Here is a 21,100-nt window from a genome sequence, read left to right as displayed (position 1 = left end):
GCCGGTGCCCTGGATATGGGCCCGGCACCCGCCCACTTGGGCACAGCCTTGGATATAGGCACTCTAAGCACCCTGGAGATGGGACTTGATGGCCAATTGGCCAACCACGCCTCCCTGGACATGGGAACTGGCGATGCCCTGGATATGGGCCAGAACAAGCCTCTGGAAAAGAGCGCTTCCGCCCTGGAGAGGGGCACGTCTAACTCCCTGGAGATGGGACCTGACGATTCTAACGGCATCCTAGATATGGATGACCGACTAATACAACCGACCAGACGGTCAATGGGCCGCATTTCTGCAGCTCTTGCAGCCATCCAAGGCGCATTTCAGACCTCATCACAGTACCCGCTAATCAACTCGGCGATACTCGATTCAGGCTCAACCATCCATATTGTCAACTGCCTACAGCGGTTCAAATCCGCACCTAAGCTGGCCGCCCCGACAGACTGTGTGTGGGCCGGGGAACACCCCGTTCAAATTGAAGGCTATGGCAGTGTTGAAATCCAGTTAAGCAGTCCTAACGGCACGCAAATCTTGGCGCTGACCGGTGTGGCTTTTTGCCCTACCTTTGCTTGCAGTGTTGTATCAATCAGACGATTGAACAACCGCGGGATCTGGTGGGACAATAGTCCAGGGAACAACTGCCTTCGTGGGCCTGACAGAGCTATCCTGGGCTTCCTATCCGACCACTTCGACCAATTCGTCCTGGAATACGTTCCGGAAGGCCCAGCCAGAGCCGCATTTGCCACCCGACGCCACAAGCTCAATCGCAAAACCACCCGGGCAGCCAGCTCTACAGATGCCATGACTTGGCACCTACGGCTGGGCCACGCCGGCCCAAGGGCACTCGAACATTTCGTCAATTGCTCACGCGGAGCTAAGATCAAGGGCATTACGACTGTGCAGTGCGACGGTTGTGGCCTGGCAAAGGCCAAGCGTATGCCACGAAGAATACCAAGGACTGAGCATCTACAGCCAGGAGCACGCATTGCGTGGGACATCCATCCATTCAGTCAGGGCCGCGGTGGCTACAAGTATCTACTGCTGGCAACCGATAGATTCTCTGGCATGGCCTGGGACTATTACCTTCGCACGCGAGAGGCTTCACACATCCTGACGGCCATCAAACACCTGTTCAATCTTTTCCAACGGCAACACAAAATACAGCCCCAGGTCCTTGAAACCGACAACGAATTCGCCCAGTCATCAACCATCCAAGACTTCTGTGCCCAGCAGGGTATACGGATGGAGCCTTCCGCACCAGAGACAGCCGCACAGAACGGAGGCGCCGAACGCTCGGGGGGTGTCATTAAGGAGCGTGCCAGAGCCATGGCTACGGGTTCAAACCTGCCGTGGGAATTGTGGCCGGAAATCACCAGAGCCGCGGTTTACCTCCACAACAGGACCCCCAAGTTGATCAACAAGTGGAAATCGCCATACGAACGCTTCCATACGGCTCTGAATAACAGCACGCAGTCGTCGTTCAAACCACATCAGGGCCATCTGAAAGTCTACGGCTGTAAGGCCTATGCAATGACGATGACCGCCTTAAAGAAAGAAAGGAGGCTTGAGCGGCTGAGGCCCAAGGCATGGGTAGGATACCTCGTTGGATACGATTCTTCCAACATCTTCCGCATCTGGAACCCGGCTACCAACCAAGTAGTACGGACCCGGGATGTAACTTTTGACGAGCGACAAACCTTTCCTGGCAGGGCAGAGGTCCTGGCCCACGACTTGGCGCAGGTGGACCTCGAGCAGCTCAAGAAGTGGCTCAACAACCAAGGAAATAAGCAACCCAGTCCCCAGGAAGAAGACGACGAAGTTTTGACCCCTGAAGGCAACCAGGAAGACGAAGACGTGGTCCACATAGCCAACAACGACGACGACGTCGTTCAGGATACCATTGTGGTCAAAGGCGACGAGTCCTTCACTTTCACTGAATTCCAGTATCCAACACCTCCAACAACGCCTCCAGCCGCACTGCTTGTAGCCGCCTTCGCAGGCCTCAGTATCAACCAACAAGAACCAACCGGCCCCGGCACCTCTGTCCCTGGCATTTTCGAGCCGTGGAAGGCAGCCTTTGCAGCAGGCACCCTCGCCAACAGACCTCAATCGCCCGGTCAGATGGCCGTAGGCAGGGAAGTACCGCAGCCGACAGAGCCATCAAGCCCAGTTACCAAGGCAGAGATCAATCGTCTGATTCAGCAACCAGGGGGCCTTCAAACCATCCACCAGTCAAGACTTCCACCGGAACCAAAACGGCATAACCAGCTTGACAGTCATCCATTTGGCGACCTGTTCAAACAAGCAGAGGTCGACCACCTTGCAAGCCATATGCAGATGGATTCCTGGAAGGAAGTGCCGCGCAAGGAGGCTCGCAGACATCAGGTTCTTGACTGTATGTGGGTATATACCTACAAATGCAGTAAGACTGGGCATCTGGGCAAGTGCAAAGCGAGGCTGGTTGTCAGAGGCGATCAACAGCATCGCCAGTTGACCGAAAACAACTACGCAGCCACGTTGGCCGCCCGGTCGTTTAGAACAATGCTGGCCATCGCAGCAAGATACGACCTCGAGCTCACGCAATTCGACGCAGTCAACGCCTTCGTCAACGCACCCATTGACGACGATATATACATCCAGATGCCTTGGGGCTACAGGAAGCCCGGCGCCGTCTTGAAGCTTCAGAAAGCTCTATACGGCTTACGCAAGTCGCCATTGCTCTGGCAAAAGGAGCTGACGGCCACACTCGCAAGCCTTGGATTCGAAGCAGTGCCGCAGGAACCCTGTATCCTGATCAACAACGACAGCGGCATCCTGATCTTCTACTACGTGGACGACATCGTCATCGCTCACCGTAAGGAAGACCAACAACGCGCAGACGAAGTCATCAAGAACCTTCGCTCCAAATACCGGCTCACAGGCGGGAGCCAATTGCAATGGTTCCTTGGCATTGATATCCATCGCGACAGGCGACGAAGATTGATCTGGTTGAGCCAGTCAGCCTACGTCGACAAGATTGCTCGGTTGGCTCAAACAAAGGCACGCAAGCACCCAAGGACCCCGATAACGGCACAAGAACTGCTGCCACACGAGGGCATCACTAGTTTGGCATCGATTGGCCGATATCAACGAAAGGTCGGCTCGCTGCTATACGCAGCCGTCACCACCAGGCCGGACATCGCATTCGCAGTATCCAGACTTGCAAGGTACAACCACAACCCTAGTCCAGCCCACCATGCGGCTGCGGACCGGGTGCTCCATTACCTCCGGGGCACCCGGCACTTGGCCCTACAATTGGGGGGTGGGAATGCCTCCCTGGTTGTGGCGACAGACGCGTCCTTTGCGGACAACAGCCTTGATCGCAAGAGCTCCCAAGGATACGCCATTTCGCTGTTCGGAGGATTGATCGCGTGGAGGGCCAGTAAGCAGGATACGGTCACCACATCGACAACAGAGGCCGAATTGCTGGCCTTAGCACAGGGAGCCAAGGAAGGCTTGTTCATTCAGCGACTTTTGACGGCCTTGTCAATCCAGGACGAAGCCGCCCTAACGATTCAGTGCGACAACAGCCAAACGATCAGACTAGTGAACGCAGAGGTGGCCGCCCTGCAGACCAGACTACGGCACGTGGATATCCACAACCACTGGCTACGTCAAGAAGCTCAACAAGGAAGAATTCGGGTGGTTTACCAGCCGACCAACGGTATGGTTGCAGATGGATTGACGAAGGCTCTAAGCTACGGAAAACATCAAAATTTCATCACGATGCTGAATTTGGTAGGCATCAAAAGCCTCATCAGTGCAAGGGACGCCCAGTTAGCCGGCCTGGACAAGGCCGGGCAAGAACAGGAAGAGTAATGCCGAGGTGCCCCTCAACACCAAGAATGCCCAGTGCAGAGCCGAACTGGGAGGCGGGAATAGCCTCAACTGGGTCAGGCTGATACTGGACATGTATCAACCTGGGGGGGTGTGTCGGAACGAAGCTGCCTTGATGGCTGCATTCAACGGACCTCGGTGGTTGATTGGTGCCAGCACTGCAACCCCTCTTCCTTACATACTTAGTCCTCTCCCATGCCCATCAACAGCATGAAAAAAATCAATCACTTTTTACCACCTTAAGAAATCGATACACTGCTTTGACTGGGAATAGCTTCTTCCAACGCATATCTCAGCGGTCGTCGCCCTGCAGGTTCCAACACAAGCCTTCCGCATCTCCCTGCCGATCCACGACCTCACTGCTACCGTCAAGCTCGGCTTGCCGCATGTCGAGACCACGACGACGGACCTGGTCTCGTGGGTCACTGACACGCCCCCCCATTCTGCCTCGCCAAGAGGCCCCGGTCAATCCAAGATTGCCATCGTGGGAATGTCATGCCGGATGCCCAGCGGCGCAACCGACACGGAGAAGTTCTGGGAGCTGTTGGAGAAGGGCTTAGACGTCCATCGCAAGATTCCCGCCGACCGATTCGATGTTGACTCGCACTACGATCCGGCGGGTAAGAATGTCAATGCCAGTCATACGCCGTATGGCTGTTTTATCGACGAGCCTGGCCTGTTCGATGCGCCTTTCTTCAACATGAGCCCACGCGAAGCGCAGCAAACAGATCCCATGCAACGCCTTGCCATCGTGACGGCATACGAGGCTCTGGAGCGAGCAGGCTATGTGCCCAACCGTACTGCCTCGTCCAATCTGCACCGCGTCGGGACGTTTTACGGGCAGGCTAGCGACGACTATCGCGAAGTGAACACGGCCCAGGAGATCAGCACTTACTTTATCCCTGGCGGCTGTAGAGCATTTGGTCCAGGCCGGATCAACTACTTTTTCAAGTTCTCGGGCCCGAGCTACAGCATTGACACGGCCTGTTCGTCCAGTCTGGCCACCATCCAGGTTTGTTTTCCCCGCAGCCTCTGAACCAAATTGCCCTGGACCCCTGAACCCCTGAACTCGTTGAACCCTTGGCAACAAAACGCCCCTCACTCCCATTCCTAAACGGCAAATCTGTTGCCATCATTGCTAACCTGCCCCTGACAGGCTGCTTGCACGTCTCTCTGGAACGGCGAGACAGACACCGTCGTGGCAGGAGGGATGAATGTGCTGACCAACTCGGACGCATTCGCCGGCCTCAGTCACGGCCACTTTCTGTCCAAAACGCCAAACGCGTGCAAGACATGGGATGCCGAGGCAGACGGCTACTGCCGTGCTGATGGCATCGGCTCCATTGTTATGAAGCGCCTGGAAGATGCTGAGGCAGACAACGACAACATCATCGGTGTTATCCTGGGCGCAGGCACCAACCACTCGGCCGAGGCAGTCTCCATCACGCATCCGCATGCGGGCGCCCAGGCATATCTCTCGAGCAGAGTGTTAGCGGCAGCCGGCGTCAACCCTCTCGACGTCAGCTACGTCGAGATGCACGGAACCGGGACGCAAGCCGGCGACCGTGAGGAGATTCAGTCGGTCTCGAGCGTCTATGCACCTATCACCGGCAACCGGCGCAGTTCCAAGCAGCCTCTGTATATCGGCGCCGTCAAAGCAAACGTGGGCCACGGTGAGGCTGTTGCCGGTGTCACGGCCTTGCTCAAGGTCTTGCTCATGTTCGAGAAGGAGGCAATCTCGCCCCATGTTGGCGTCAAGACGGCCATCAATCCCAACTTTCCCAAGGACCTGGACAAGAGGAACCTGCGCATTCCGTGGGAGAAGACCCCCTGGGTCCGCAGCCCGGACAGAAAGCGCATCGCCGCCATCAACAACTTCAGCGCTGCCGGTGGCAACACCACCCTTCTGATCGAAGAAGGCCCTGTGCGACCAGCTGAGCGCGGCCCAGATCCTCGCGGCAGCACTCACGTCGTCACCATCTCGGCCAAGAGCAAGGTGTCTCTGCGAGGCAACCTGGAACGCTATCTTGCTTACCTGGAGAAGCACCCTGACGTGCGGCTAGCTGACCTGTCGTATACAACAACGGCAAGACGGCACCACCACAATCACAGAGTGGCCGCGGCAGCGTCCGGCGTCGACGAAATAAAAAAGCAACTGAACTCGTACATCAAGTCGGTCGACTCTCACAAGCCCATCCCAACAACCGGTGCGCCGTCGGTCATCTTCTCCTTCACAGGTCAGGGATCAGCGTACAAGTCGTCCAACTACGAACTCTTCCACGTCTCGCCGACCTTTAGGGATGAGATTCTGCGCCTCGACACACTGGCACAGGGCCACGGCTTCCCTTCTTTTGTTCCGGCCATCGACGGCAGCCACGCTCAGGACTACCAACACTCGCCCGTGGTAACCCAGCTGGCTCTGGTTGCGACCGAGATTGCTCTGGCAAAGTACTGGGCCAGCCTGGGCATCAAGCCAGAAGTCGTCGTGGGCCATAGCCTGGGCGAATACGCCGCCTTGCAGGTCGCCGGCGTTCTTTCGGCCCACGATGCAATCTTCCTTGTCGGCAGACGCGCCAAGCTGTTGGAGGAGAAGTGCCAAACTGGAAGCCACAAGATGCTTGCCGTACGAGCCTCACTCGCCCAGATCGAGCAAGTTGCTGCCGGCAAACCATACGAGGTCGCATGCCTCAATGGGCCCAAGGAGACGGTCCTCAGCGGCACGGCCGAGGAGATCCAGCATCTCGTTGCGCCCTTGGAGGCAGCGGGTTACAAGAGCACAGTCCTGGATGTCGCCTTTGCCTTCCACTCCGCCCAGATGGATCCGATTCTCGGCGACTTCGAGGAGCTCGCCGGGACGGGCGTCATCTTCCACGCGCCTAACATCCCCGTTATCTCACCACTGCTTGGAAAGGTCGTCTTTGACGAGAGGACCTTGGATGCCAACTATCTGCGCCGTGCTACGAGAGAGACGGTCAACTTCCTGGCTGCGCTTGAGACAGCGCAGAACATCCAGATCATTGATGAGAGCATGGCCTGGATTGAGATCGGACCACACCCGGTCAGTACGAGCTTCGTCAAGGCGACGCTGCCGTCTGCGGGTATCACGGTCCCGTCGCTGCGCCGCGGCGAGGACAACTGGGTAACGCTCGCCAAGAGCCTTGCGGCGCTGCATGCCGCTGGAGTCGAGATCGGGTGGAACGAATTCCATCGGCCGTTTGAGAAGACGCTCCGGCTCCTGGACCTGCCCACATACGCGTGGAACGATAAGACGTACTGGATCCAGTACAACGGGGACTGGGCCTTGACCAAGGGAAACACCTTTTACGACGAGAAGAAGCGCCAGCAGGCCGCCCTAGCAGCGCCTCCGGTCTCACCCTCCAGCTTCCTTACCTCGACCGTGCAACAGATTGTCGAGGAATCTTTCAATGGAGCTGCAGGTACGGTGGTCATACGGTCCGACCTCATGCAACCGGACTTTCTCGCAGCGGCATACGGGCACAAGATGAATGGTTGCGGCGTAGTGACGTCGGTGAGTTCAAATCTCTCGCCTTTGGATTCTCGCCTACTCCAGTGTTTATCTCATTTGTCTTCCTTGAACGTGACATGTGCTGAAACACCCTGACACCAGTCCATCCACGCCGACATCGCCTTCACCCTCGGCACATATCTCTACCAGAAACTCAAGTCCACCTCCAAGGTCCCGTCCCTCAACATCGCCAACCTCGAAGTCCGCAAGGGCCTGGTCGCGCAGAAGAACACCAAGACGCCGCAGTTCATTCGCGTCTCCATCTCGACCGGGGACATTGGCACCAACCACGCGCAGCTGGCATGGCACAACCTCCTCCGGGACGGCACCACGGCCGCTGACGACGGCGAGTCCTTTGCTACGGCCGACCTGTACTACGGCAGCGCGGCCGAGTGGCTGGGCGCGTGGGCGCCGCTGGCACACCTCGTGCAGGGGCGCATCGACGCGCTCGAGCAGCTGGCCGCGGCCGGCGCCGCCAACCGTTTCTCGCACGCCATGGCCTACCGCCTGTTCGCCGCCAGCCTGGTCAACTACGCGCCCAAGTACCGCGGCATGCAGTCGGTGGTGCTGCACGGGCTCGAGGCATTTGCCGACGTGACGCTTGCCGGCGGCGCCGGTACTGGTAGTGACAAGGCAGGCGGTGGTGGCGGTGGCGTATGGACGGTGCCGCCGTTCTTCATCGACAGCGTGGCGCACCTGGCCGGATTCGTCATGAACGTGTCGGACGCGGTCGACACGGCCGCGGATTTCTGCGTCACGCCCGGCTGGGGCTCCATGCGCTTTGCCCGCCCGCTCACGGCCGGCGAGCGGTACCGGTCGTACGTCAAGATGATTCCGACGGCCGAGGATCCGTCGGTGTATCTGGGCGATGTCTATGTCCTGCACGAGGGCGTGATTGTCGGGCTGGTCGGCGGCATCAAGTTTCGGAGGTACCCGCGGCTGTTGCTGAGCAGGTTCTTCTCGGCGCCCGACGAGGCAAAGGAGCATGCGGCGCCGGCGGCTGGCGCGCATCGGGCGGCACCGGCAACCAAGGAGAAGGCTGCGGTTGCGGAGGCCGCTCCGAAGGCGACTACCATCGTCGCCCCTCGGGCTCCCTCCGTTCCACCGGCTTCAGCGCCGCCCCCGGCTTCTTCTCCCGCTCCTGCTCCTGTCCGGGGTGCTGCTTCTGACCCGGACGAGTCTGCGGCTCCGGCGGTTGACACCGAGAGCACCGCTATCAAGGCATTGATCCTGGTTGCGAACGAGGCCGGCCTCGAGCTCGAAGACCTGCAAGACGACGCTTCGTTCCCCAGCTTGGGCATTGACAGCCTGATGAGCCTAGTGATTGCGGAGAAATTCCGCGAGGAGCTGGGCATTACGGTAGGAGGAAGTCTTTTCTTGGAGTACCCAACGGTGGGAGATTTGAAAGCTTGGCTGCTAGAATACTACAACTAGGTAGATTGGATTTCCGGGTTGTCGCGCTGGAGGAGGCTTCGCTGCTATTATTACCTTACTATTTCGTGTTGCCGTTCTTACGCATATTGACGATAATTTCAAGGTTCTTGAACGTCTAGTGGCAAGATAGCACATTCACAGAAACCACCGGGCTAGAGTAGAATATGATGTTCTATAAGTTCCAAGACGTTTTGGTTAACGGCATGGAGCTATCGGAAATACTAGAATTCAGTCGTGTCCAGTTGCTGTGGCCAGGACCCTCACTACCACGCCCTTTTTCTTGGTGTAAAACTCGGACTGTTTTACCTACTAAGTCTAGACTGTAGTTTAGCCCGAATACAATTGTCATTGGATTGTCCGCCTGTCCCGCCGTGACACTTCCAAGTAGGTAGGGTTAGAGGCAAGCCATTTTCGATAGCCCAACGCTATCCGTACTTCGTGCCTCCGTACCGGTTCTCCGTGTTGGAAAGTCGTGGCACTGGAACTTCGGACGCTCAGCTGCAAGTGCCCTGCTGTTGGATGCATGGCTGCCCAACTGAGCGTCAGGCAACGTGAGGGGTAACCAGGGCGCTGGGCAACGAGGTCAGGGCGATTCCCCCTTCGCTGGAGACGTGAGAGAAGAACAACCTTCAATCAAGAACATCTGGGATGCTCCGAGCATCTCAAATCTGACTGTTGTAAGCTCCCATCATCTGTGTGATCACCGTGGAATCGTCGCTGTTGGCTTTCCAACACTCCGACGGTTCCACCCTGCTATCGCTGTCCTTCGCGAGGCCAGTTGAACTTGCTGGCGACAGCCTGACTACCGGTGCATCGGAATCCGAACTGACCTGGAGATACAGCGTTGACCTTTGCTCATTTCGGACCGAGCGCGCAGTCCCGCAATTTTCTGAACGCCGGTCCGATGAATGTTTCCCGATGCTCGGTGTGGGCCATGCCAATGTCGGAATCCGACAGCATCGTCTTGGCAGGCTACCCGCGTTAACCACAGGTCCAGAGCACCGATGGAGGGATGAGAGCTGAGAACGTCGAATTCCTGAGCATCTTCCATGGCGACTTCGTCATACGCCACCTCTCCTTCTTGGTCTACCATTCCCATCGAGCCTTGTCTGTAACTATTACCAAGAGCCGGATTGAAGCGGAGCGGAGACCATGGCTTCAGCACCAGATACCCCTGCTGCTAGCGGTAACCAGAGCGATGCCGCAAATGACAGCGGTGGCGTCCGAAAAGTCGAGTATCTCTGCCTCACCATCTGCGGCTATCGCAAGCCCGGCATGAGCGAGGAGGATTACCGCCACCACATGACACATGTGTCGGCGCCTCTGACCAAGGACCTCATGGTCAAGTACGGTGTCAAGCGATGGACGCAGGTTTGTCTAGCCATACCTACCTACCTACCTAGTTAGGCGAAAGAACATCAAGAAAGGGGAAAATGGCCAACTCTAACCGGGTTTTATGTGGAGCAAAAAAGATCCACAACACCACAGCGACCAGGGCACTCATGGCAGAGCTATACGACTCGCAGATGGCCAACGTGGCCGACTATGACTGCTTTAGCCAGGTCGTATTTGAGAGCCTTGAGGACTACAAGCGCATGAAGCAGGATCCGTGGTACAAAGAGCATCTAGTTGGCGATCATGAGAAGTTTGCCGATACCAAGCGTAGTAGGTGAGTAGTTTACATGTATGCAACCAAGCTAGTGCCCGTTTTCACGAGGTGCATGCGATGAATTTATGGCTGGGGTTTAAGGAGTGACGTGCTGATTGACTATCTGCTCAGGATGACGATAGGGTGGATCACGGAATACATACGGGATGGGCAGGTTGTAGATGGGTTCAAGCCATGAGGGGCCTCCTAGAAAGACATCCACGTTCACCCAACGTTGAAACTGGACTTGGGGCTGCTACTCCATCATACTTTGACTCCTTAGATAGCTCTCTAAAAAACATGTCCACCACAACTGCTGGCAATTTCTGAACTGCCACGCACATGCATGCATCATTTCTTGGTGGCCAGAATCAACACGACCGGGAAGCTCACGGTTGCTTTCCCTCCAAAGCCCTTCAGCGCTTCCCTGAACTCCTCGATTCCCTGCTCAATCTCGGCATACCGGCTTCCCGCCTTGTCAATGTAGCTCGGATACACCGAATCCAAGTACGCCTTGATGCGATCGGCATCCCACTCGTCCTGCCACCAGGTGCGGTCGTGGATCTCGTTCGTGACCTCGCCACTCTCCCGCCGGTCAACGGGCTCAAAGTCAAAGTCATAGCCGTCCTTGCTGTTGAACAGCAGCGGCACGTCCGGGTTCCACTTGTACCGGACGACGTGCTCCCACTCCCGCGACGGCAGCGCGATGTTGTCGAGCTGGCTGACCAGCGCCTCGGCCGCGCGCTGGTGGAAGGCGAAGCCCGGCGTTCCCTTGAACGGCAGGAGGAAGCTGCAGATGCGCGTGGCGATGTGGTCATACAGCGCGTCCAGACGTGCCGGGTCGGGCCCGCTGGTGAAGATGGGCCGGCCGTAGAAGTAGATGGCCAGGGTGCCGCCGGGCCGTAGCAGCTTGTGGAAGGCACCGAGGGCGCGCGGGACGTCGAGGAGGGGGATGCACTCGCTGACGGTCAGGAGATTGGTCGTGCCTGCGCCGCCGACAGTGGCATCCACCACGCCGTCATCCGCGAGCGCCTCGGCCGGCGAGTGGACGAACGTGAGTCTGTTGAGGAGATCGGGCGAGATCAGCTGGGGTGCGGCGGCCAGGGCTTGCTTGTTGACATCTGACCCGACCACGCGGTCGTAGTACCGGAGCAGGCGTTCGGCAATGTTTCCGGGCCCCGTGCCAACATCGTGGGCAAGGGCCGTGGTGGGATCACCGTGGCTGGAGTGGTACTCCTGAATTACATGGAAAAAGTCCTCAGAGGGAGACGGGCGAGAAGCGATGTACTCGCGCCAGAAGCGGGCATCTTGCTGGATTGCGCCCGTGGTGAAAGGGGTTTCCAACTTTGACTCTGTGGTCGTTGTTGTTGTGGTCGACATCTTCAGTTCCTGAGTCGTGATACAGCGGGTAATTCCAACCTCCTATGACGGGATCTCTTTGGGTTAACTGAATAATGTGGGCAGGAGCTCTATGGTCAAGGTACATGTACCAAGCTCGCGTTTAAGTCCCATAGGCAGTTCACGTACCACCTTGCTGACTGTTTCCAACCGCGGCTCTCGTGGTGGTGGTGTCATCGGACCGGGCGGATCGGGGACTGTATGTCGGGAATGCAAATCTTAAGCCGAAATACGTCAACATTCGGTTTCCGCACGCCCGGGTTGAATAGCATATAGGCACTCGAGTCTGTATAAGGTACTTTCTCTACGTAAGGTAAAGCGGATAATATCAAGTGGAGGTACGCCATCGCCGTTTTCAGGAGAATTCAGACAGTCGAAGAAAAGCAACTTGAGTTCGATTACCCACACCCACACCCACACAGCGATCGGCAAGGGACAACCAACCTCACTGCTCCGTCAACAATCAACATGTCGACCGCGACCACGGCTGCCACCCCCATCCAGCTCGCGCCCAACCTTGGCCTGGGTCGCATCTCGGGCAACCCCCCGGGGGCCCTCGAGAGGGCCAACGAGCTCCTCCAGCGCAACCATGACGACTACCACATCTTTTGGCGCGACGTCGGCGGCCACAACCACATCCCGCACTCGATCCTCTCTGTGCTCGCGCTTGGCGGCGGCCCGGCCGAGATCCAGCGTGCCTACGACGACGGCGTAGCGATCCAGCGGCCCATCCCGCCGCTCGACAAGGACGTGGTCAAGGCCCTCCACGACCCGGACACGTTCCGCCAGCACATCGGCAACCTCCACCACTACACCAACTACCTCATCTTCTTCAAGGAGGAGATCGCCGCCAAGGGATGGCAGGCCGTGCTGCAGGAGTACGTCTTCAGCGGGACGCCCAACGCCGAGACCATCTTTGCGCAGCTGTACGAGGGCGCCTACCACCCCATAATCCATCTCGGCTTCGGCGTCGAGTTTGAGCTGCCGGCCATCATCGCCGAGGGCCTCGCCCAGGCCGCCGTGCACGACTCGGCCAACCTCGAGGCCTTCTTCCAGCAGAGCGAGAAGCTCGCCGCCGAGGCCAGCAGCAACAACACCGCGCCCAAGCCCCTGCTCTCGCTCTACCGCGAGGTGCGCGCGACCGACAAGATCCGCACCGCCGCGCGCGTGGAGGAGGGCCCCGTGCGGGTGCGCGACGGGGTGCTGGGGCGAGCGGGCGCCGAGATCGCGGCGCTGACGGCGCAGTGGCGGGTGGCGGCGCAGCACACCGAGGCGGCGCTCGAGCGCGCCACGGCCGAGATGATCAACCTGGCGGCCTTCTCGGCGGGCGGTGCGCAGCGGGCGGGGCGGGCGCGCCGCATCGACTTCTTCCACATGCACAACGTCAACGCGAGCATCTTCTTCACCACGTTCAACCGGCTGCCGTGGCTGAGCCTCGCCGACAAGGTGCGCCTCGTCGAGCGCAAGGCGCGCGTCGACTTGGTCTGGTACGCGGCCAGCGCCGCGGCCGAGCTGAGCCTCGACTGGGTCGAGGGCTATGTGCCGACACACAGCAAGGGGCTGGACTGGCAGGGCTTGTACAAGGTGGTCAATAAGGCGCACGACGACGGCCATGTTGCCAAGTTTGTGCGGGCCATCCGGAACGGCCAGGAGTCGTCGAGGAAGTACGAGACGGGCGAGGGGAGCGAGAACTTCCCCGTCAAGGGAGAGTCTTGGTTCAAGCTCGCTCAGCTGTCCTATGACTCGACGCTCGGGCTGGGTCCGGACGACAAGTGGATCTGGGGCGCTGGCTTTGATCCGCTGTGGAATGCGGTTCCTGCTGTTGCCGCGTAGGGCGGGTTCACTTAGGCTGTCACTGTGTCAGTTGATGGGCATTGAAGGACAATTCATGGAGTTATGAGAAACATGAGAGGCAAATAGCACTACTCTTGGTACCAGGAATCTCTCCAGGAATAATTAGCTTGAAATCACGAGTATCAATGACACGCCGGTTGTCGAGCAAAAGTGATGTAGTGGTCTAAGTCGCAAGTCATCCCGGGTAGTAGCGCGTTAGTGTCCTTATTCTAAACCGGCACACAGGAAGAAACCCTGCGTTTCCGGTGGGGCCTGGCGCTGGTTTTGATGTAAGCCCTGCATTTTTCTGTTGAAAAGGCCTGGGAGCAAACACTCTTGATTTTCCTGAAGACCGCCAGGTATGGGCACAGCATAGGCCGAATGCAAATTTACCAAGTTAGCTGGTAACACTTTAAGCATTTATCTATCTGTATAATGCTCACAAAGGACGCAAAAGCAGGGCAGGGCAACGAAGTTGGTGATGAATTAATTGGTAGTTGCAGGGCAAAGTACCTGAAGATGCCCTGCAAATTGCTAATCTAAGTGTGGGTGGCAGAACCAGGACTGTCTGCAGAGTATGGGGCTTGTGGGGCCCGCAACAATCTGCAATACAACACCCACCTTGGAGAGACCCAACCGAACATAGCGTCTGTTGGGTAATTATATCCAAACATTGCTCTGTGGGAGCGGCTCCCTACCGCGAGGGCGACATTCATTCCCCTGAAGAAATTCAACCCCAGCCACCAAGGGAATAGTCAGGCATACTCCATCCACATTTTCAACCCGATCTGCGATTCATTGCAGGTAAGAAATCGTCCCCTACGCCCCTACCTAAACCCCCGAATCCTCCTGCACGGCGCCAACTTTCTCATTGACCGTCGTGTACCACCGACTCCACTCGTCACACCTCTCGTCCAGCTGGCCCAGCGCCCTGTTCTTCTGCAGCAGCTTCTTGATCTTGCCCGGCTGCTCGATAAACTGTAGCGCAAACCCGCTGCTCGCGTGCCAGGCGATGTGGCAGTGGATCAGCCACGCGCCCGGGTTGTCGATCTGGAACGCGATCCACACGTAGCCGCCGATCGGGCAGTTGACCACGTCGCGGCGGGCCGGGTTATTGAGCTGCGGCACCACGTCCGTGGTGAAGGGGCCGTCGCCCTGCGCCAGCACCACCAGGTCGTGCCCGTGCAGGTGGATCGGGTGCACCGACTGCGGCAGCGTGCGCGGCGGCCGGGCCTCCTCGACCGTGTAGTTGTTGGTGATGACAAAGTAGACCCACTCGCCCGTCTCGTAGTCGAGCACCGTGGGCTCCGTCTCGGGCGGGAAGAGCTTGGGGATGTTGCTGGGCTTGTCGCTGCCGCCGCCGCGCGTGAGCTTCTTGAGGCTGGGCTGCCGCCAGTCGAGCTGCATGGGTACGTTGCGCATTGTCCAGCGGTGGATGCGGCTGTTGGGGTCGCTGACGTTGGGCCAGTGCTGCAGCCCGATCTTGAGGTAGTCGCTCGGCTCGAGACTGTTGACGCGGTTGCCCACCTGGCGCCGCACGATGGGCTTGAGCAGGCCCGGCGCCGGGTCGGCGCACCCGTAGTTGACATGGGCGGGCGGCCCTGTGGGGGGATCGGCGGTGCTGTTGGCACGGTAGCGGATGATTCCCACGCGGCTGTCGAGGAGCTCGGGCAGGCCGCAGAAGTGGGAGTGGATCCAGAAGTCGGTGCCGTTGCTGAGGTCGGCATTGGCCTCCACAACAATTTCATAGCGTTGTCCGATGCCGAGCGTGATCACGTTTGTCTCGTACGGTTCGATAGGCACGAAGTCGTTGGCGATGACGGTGAAGTTGTGCCCGTCGATCCAAAAGGTCTCGGTCAGAAGCGTACCGGTGTTGGCGATGGCGATCTTGTACTTGGTTCCTTGTTGGAAGACGGTCGTGTACAGGTCCCGGCGGCCGGTACACCTCGGGTCGTCGGTGGTGCTGCAATTGAAGCGCCCTTTGCCGTTTAGCACCATGGAATTGGGGATGGCCGCACGGTCCGTCTGGAACTCGTAGTAGAGAAGCCTGAAGGCGTCGTCGTGATACCAGTCCGAGATCAGCCAGGGGCCGAGGTCGACATCCCAGTTGGCGCTGGACGGGCCATGGATGACGAGGGGTCCGTAGGCCCCGTTTGTATCTGGCGTTTACAGTTGGTTCAGCACATACCCCCTCGTTCTCCGCCAGAGCATTTCACAATTACTTACACTGCAGGCTAAAGTGCGAGTGATACCACGATGACCCATACTGCATCGCGCGAAACTCGTATGTCTGAGAGGACCCGGGCTAAGTGGCTGTCAGCTCCCATTGATGATACGTGACGGTCAAATGGTTGAGCCCCCGACAGTATCGCACCTTGATCGGACATTGCGTCACCCCGGGTACACCGTCCTGCCAGTTGGTCTCAAACATCCGAATGCCGTGCCAATGAACCGCCGTGCCGTTGAAGTTGGTCAGATTGTTGTGAACGGTGACGCCTGAAGAAGCGGGTTAGTCAACGCACTTTAGTATGGTAACCTAAAGTGGCAGGGACGAGCGGCGGGTCGGTGCTGCGTGGTCAGCCCTTACGAATCGTGTCGCCCCAATCAGCTTCAATAAGGGGTCCGGGATACTGTCCTGTGAGTTCGTTAGACACTGGCATGGTACTGGACCTCTCATCTTAGCATCCAGGGCGCACGAACCATTGAACACAGTCTTGTTTGCGTGATATCCGTCCACCGCAATCTCCTTCTCGGACAGAGTGAGGTGGTACTGAGGTGTCCTGTTGTCAGCACATCAAATCAAAGGACAAAGAAACCTGAAGGATAAAGGAAGGAATGGTTTCAAGTTGGAGTAAGTAGGTCAGTACGCACCTCCCGCAGTCTTCCCTTGGGTATCCTCGCGTCGTAGTCCGTGTAGATGTTGAAGTCTCCCTTCCAGCATCCACGACTCTGGCGCGTGTTTACGCAATTGTTGTTTCCGGCTCCACCGGGGACGCTCTCCAAGGGCACGAGCGGTGGTGTAAGTGCCAGCGCGAGGTGTAACAGGCTTGCCCACAGCGCGAGAGTAGAGAGAATGACCATGGTGATTGGTAGGCGGAATGCTCACACCAGGACCAGTCCGAGTCTGGTGTGTACGTACGTAGCCTGTAGGGGTACCTTGCAGTACCATCCCGTGAGACCACGGATGGCATGTCAGGAGCATATGGTCTTCAATAAGTTGTCTGAGCTCCTTGGCCCCCTTCCCCCCGATCCCTGCAGGAACCAGGCATGGCTGGGTCAGTGAGGCCCCAGGGATGCGGAACGCTAACGGGCTTGGATCCGGCCATCGGACCCCGAACAGGTCGCCCAGCCAGCTCCCATTCTCGTGGTTCGGATCCGGCTGTGTAAGGAATTTTCGCAAAGTGGCTAGGCCGTCGCCGTGTCGTCTTGGCTCAACCGCTATGCGAGTAATTCGGGGTAGGGTGGCGGATTGGAGGCAGCGAAACGGGCATCGCAAGTGACACTTGACGCTTCAAGGCTCAAAAATAACAAGTCAGGGGTCCTAATTGCAAGTTTTTGTATCAGGCGAGTTGTAAATACACCGACTCCCGGTCTGAACTCGCAAGCTGAGTGGAGAGAATTGCGGCTGTACTCGGCTGGCTTGCACTGTGGCCATTAATGCAACCAATATCTGCCCGACTGGCCAGCTCTTGCAGCCCACGAGGAACCTAATACCGACACCCACGTGGATATCGGAATTTACAGTTGCTGCCATGATCCCAGGCCGTCCATCGTCTAGCTCAGGAATCCTTGCCTCGTCTCCTGTGATCCAACCTTGCACGTGCTTTACACCCGTATGCCACCAAGCCACGCCAAAAAAAAAAAAGAAAGGAAGAGAAAAGAGAAAATAAAAAGCGCCGCAGGGATGGAGGTGGCACTCGTCATTGTCTCAACATGTCTACAATCTCCAACGACAGTTCTTTGACCCGCTTTCTGAGATCCGTCTCCAGCTGGCCAAACCACGCGGGCGAGAAGAAGGACGGCGCGGCAAACCGCCAACCGCCACCGCCGCCGCCGCCGCTGCTGCTGCTGCTCCCTGCATTCCCCGCATCCTGCTGGAGCCGACTCCCCAGCAGGTTGACCAGCCGCTGCACGCGGTGCAGCTCGCTCAGCACCAGCTGCGCCGTCATCCGCGCCCGCTCGTCTCCGTCCAGCCGGTACCCGTCGATTACCGTCTGCGTCTGCGTCTCCAACACCACCCGCACGCGCTCGGCGTGACACGCTGCTGCTGGATGTGTTTTGCTGCTGCTGCTGCTGCAATCACGGTTTCCAGGTTCGTCCTGCGCTTGATGCTGCTGCTGCTGCTGCTGCTGCCACATGGACGAGGGCGTGTCATCTGCTGCTGTTGCGGCGGCGGCGGCGGTGGCCAAAGGCAGATCCTTGACCGTGGCCTTGTACCAGCCGAGCACCTTGAGCACGACGAGCGAGATGACGGCCAGGAGGTAGCTGTTGTCCGGGCCGGAGCAGGGGCACGCCAGCATGGCCTGGACCGCCTCCAGTGTCTGTTTGTTTCTGGTCACGACGCGCTGTATCGTCGGCGCACTGTCTTGTGATGTGTTGTGGTGATGGTGGTTGTTGTTGTTACCAGTGGGGTTTGGTTTGGTGGCGAGGTGAGATTCGGCCGCTCCGGATGAGGAGGACGATGAAAGTTGGCAAGGACAGGAGGCGGCTGAACTCGGGAAGAGATCCGTGAGGAGTTTCAGGGCGCGGACGAGACAGCAGCCAGCGCCAGTGGATGCTGCTGCAACTGCCGCTGGTGGTGCTGCTGCAAAATTATGGCTGGCTGGAGGGCTGTTGCTTGCTGGAGAAGTGCGTTGCGTGATGGTGGATGTCGCGCTGAGGACGGTAGGCAGGGCGGTCAGAGACGAGGTGGAAGACGGCTGCGAGGACAGAGACGATAGTGATGGCGAGGATGGCGAGTCCCATGCGGTCGACAGGCTGAATTGGTCGACGGCGTCGAACTCTACCTCATTCCAAACCAGAGTCCTGTCATCTCCCAGCGCCGGGAAACCCGTGAAATTCCCAAAATCAAACCCGCCATCCTCTCGGTTGAACATACTCTTGTGCCCATCGCCCACGGCCGGATTGAAAAGCTGATCTGGAACGTCGGACAGTGGAAAAGAGGCAAAGAGGTCGTTGGAACCTGGTATTGTCGCGGACAGCAGCCGCCACGGGGCCGAATCGCTGCCGGTCAGCAGAGCAGGAGCCTCTGCAGACAGCGGATGTGAGGGGGACGGATAGGTCATGTCTTCGGTCATGTGCACATCCGCGACATCACATGACGGCGTGAAGCGGTTGGTGGCGTCTGACGTCGCTGAGATGGCGACGTGGACACTGCTGCGTGCGTCGCTGCTGTCGTCCTCCTTGTTGGTATTCTTGCTGTTGCTGCTGGTGCTGCTGCTGTTGTTGTGGTTGTTGTTGTTGTTGTTATTGTTGTCCTGCGGGCTTTGCCGTGATTCCTGTTTCCGGCCGGCTCGCCTGGTGGCGAAGTACTCGCAACGCAGGTCACGCTTCGCACAGCGCGCACACACGGGCTTGTCCTTGCTACACTTGAGTTTGGAGACGGCGCAGGAATTGCAGCTGTCGCGCAGTTTAGTGGGCTGGGTCTTGGTTGTTGGAAGTGGGCTTGTCATCGTGGCGTTGGCGCGTTGCGGTCTGGTCGGATTGACTGTGGTAGTGCAGCAGCTGTTGGTGTGTCTCGCCGGTTCAGTTCATCAGACTCCCCTCGGAAATACGGAGAAGGTGCCCTGACGAGATCTCAAGCTCCAAATGTACGTCCTCATCCCCTGTGATGCCGGCAGCATGTGAAGGCACCGAGGTGATACCCTGGCGGGCATGTCGCATCAAAAGGTGACATTGCCATCCGGAAACGGCAGACTGTCCATCTCCTCTTGCCACTGTGAACCTTGCAATGAGAAAAGCGAGGATCGCATCATCGCCGCCTAGATCTACGTGCGCGTTTGGTTATGCTAGTTACACGGAGCCGGATCCAGCGGCTCCTCAAGAGGTTTGGTTGTATTGGGATTGATTGCTGTATGAATCAGACTTCGTAAGGTACACCTACCTGGTAAGTGGGATAGGGTCGGGCGGGATGTCAGGGCGGAATGAAACTGCCGTTTTCGGCTTCGATTCTCATAGAGTGGGATGCTCTCTAGCCCCCGGCGACCCTGTGCCTTCCGGCTTAATATTCATGCGGGCTTACGGCTTCCAAGTAGACCCCAAGTAGGCTTCACGGCCTATCTGTCAGAATAGCAAAAAAAGGCTAGGTACCTGGTAGCCTTGATGTACAGTACCGCGATTGAGAGTAGCGGTGATCGTGTGGTGGAGCAGTCTGTCGCTGCTGTGAATGCGCCCAAATAGGGGTCGGAATTGCAGAGTCCCTTGCGTGGATGGTCAGAGACCCCGAGTCTCTCAAGCCAATGAGGAGGCAAAGCCAGAAAGACATGGGGCGGGCGGGGGCCTTAGTCGAGCCGCAGTGGAATCAAGTGTGGCGACCGCTGGTCTGATCCGAAACTTGAAGCATCGCCTCGGTACACGAGGGCGGCGTGAGGCCCTCCACGGTCAGGGTCACTGGTTAGGTAAGGGTAAGGTGTTTGGTTTTAAGGATAGGCTTAGATAGGTTTCTACTATTCCAATGAAAGAAATCGGTAGTAAAATGAAGTGGTTTGTAAAGGTTGAGGTTGGTGATCTGAAGGAGGAAAAGATCGATTCCAAAGGTCGTCACGGATCTGTAGCTCCCCTCTGGCGGTGATCATGAGAGAAACTCTTGGCGGGGTCTTTCCACCGAAAACCTCGACTGCGACTCTAATGGTTCATTTCCACACTCACGGCGGATCCCGCAGCGCCGCCTTCCATGACAGCCCTACGGGAGGTAACCTATTTAGGCATGGACGGAAGTGGAGGAGACGGGTGATATATCGTAGGGCTGTCATTCAGGCTGAGAGGGCCGGCCCTTAACCTTACCTTTAGGTACCTTAAGCGAGCACCCGTAAATGACCCGGTCGACAGGGGTGGCTTGCGTTAGTTACAACAATCGAAAGATTGTTGAACTGAACTGGCTCCTTGGCACCTGGATTCAGGGGCTGGGCACGGTTGCCCAATGGAGTAAGGTGGAAGACTCGTCACCCACCCAAAAGCAGGGTCTGGCGAGGGTCCCGAAGCCCTCGGTTCTTTCAAGCAACACAGACCATGACGCATGATTCAGACAGTCAATTCAAGCTTCATCTTGTGCCTCAATTGATGCAGTGTCACCTGGTTGGTCTATGCCTATTCGAGCCTGTAACTGTTGCTGTCCAGCAAAGATCACATCGTTACATTTTCTGCTTACTGTCCTAGAAAGCCCC

The 21,100-nt window shown here is 57.8% G+C and overlaps 6 protein-coding genes across 6 annotated transcripts; 3 read left to right on the top strand and 3 right to left on the bottom strand.

Annotated features, from left to right (window-relative positions):
• The first annotated feature begins 4,189 nt into the window (after positions 1-4,189).
• On the top strand, positions 4,190-8,914 carry N657DRAFT_627593 (ketoacyl-synt-domain-containing protein). The gene is made up of 3 exons (XM_062790821.1): positions 4,190-4,891; positions 5,036-7,408; positions 7,508-8,914. Exons 1-3 carry the CDS (start codon positions 4,370-4,372, stop codon positions 8,837-8,839), a joined length of 4,227 nt encoding a protein of 1,408 aa, XP_062642799.1. The 5' UTR covers positions 4,190-4,369; the 3' UTR covers positions 8,840-8,914.
• Positions 8,915-9,913: 999 nt separating this feature from the next.
• Positions 9,914-10,775, top strand: N657DRAFT_650712 (uncharacterized protein). The gene is made up of 3 exons (XM_062794006.1): positions 9,914-10,210; positions 10,312-10,508; positions 10,620-10,775. The coding sequence occupies exons 1-3, from the start codon at positions 9,992-9,994 to the stop codon at positions 10,684-10,686; spliced, it is 483 nt and encodes a 160-aa protein (XP_062642798.1). The 5' UTR covers positions 9,914-9,991; the 3' UTR covers positions 10,687-10,775.
• A 63-nt stretch (positions 10,776-10,838) lies between these two features.
• N657DRAFT_534399 (uncharacterized protein) lies at positions 10,839-11,831 on the bottom strand (the record flags this gene model as incomplete). The annotated part of the gene is made up of 2 exons (XM_062787763.1): positions 10,839-11,258; positions 11,676-11,831. Coding segments are annotated over 2 exons (576 nt in total), but the record flags the coding sequence as incomplete, so codon positions are not given.
• Positions 11,832-12,353: 522 nt separating this feature from the next.
• Positions 12,354-13,776, top strand: N657DRAFT_675207 (uncharacterized protein; the record flags this gene model as incomplete). Its single annotated transcript, XM_062795806.1, has 1 exon — positions 12,354-13,776. The coding sequence occupies one exon, from the start codon at positions 12,354-12,356 to the stop codon at positions 13,716-13,718; it is 1,365 nt and encodes a 454-aa protein (XP_062642796.1). The 3' UTR covers positions 13,719-13,776.
• Positions 13,777-14,549: 773 nt separating this feature from the next.
• Positions 14,550-16,799, bottom strand: N657DRAFT_627584 (multicopper oxidase; the record flags this gene model as incomplete). The annotated part of the gene is made up of 6 exons (XM_062790820.1): positions 14,550-15,877; positions 15,945-16,023; positions 16,093-16,214; positions 16,306-16,353; positions 16,419-16,488; positions 16,590-16,799. 6 exons carry the CDS (start codon positions 16,797-16,799, stop codon positions 14,550-14,552), a joined length of 1,857 nt encoding a protein of 618 aa, XP_062642795.1.
• A 772-nt stretch (positions 16,800-17,571) lies between these two features.
• Positions 17,572-19,512, bottom strand: N657DRAFT_650709 (uncharacterized protein). Its single transcript, XM_062794005.1, has one exon. The coding sequence runs from the start codon at positions 19,388-19,390 to the stop codon at positions 17,639-17,641; it is 1,752 nt and encodes a 583-aa protein (XP_062642794.1). The 5' UTR covers positions 19,391-19,512; the 3' UTR covers positions 17,572-17,638.
• Positions 19,513-21,100: the final 1,588 nt, after the last annotated feature.

This window comes from Parathielavia appendiculata (genome assembly GCF_033297405.1).
Source record: "Parathielavia appendiculata strain CBS 731.68 unplaced genomic scaffold N657scaffold_33, whole genome shotgun sequence".
Taxonomy (NCBI): Eukaryota; Fungi; Ascomycota; class Sordariomycetes; order Sordariales; family Chaetomiaceae; genus Parathielavia; species Parathielavia appendiculata.
This window is presented reverse-complemented; position numbering and strand designations above follow the sequence as displayed.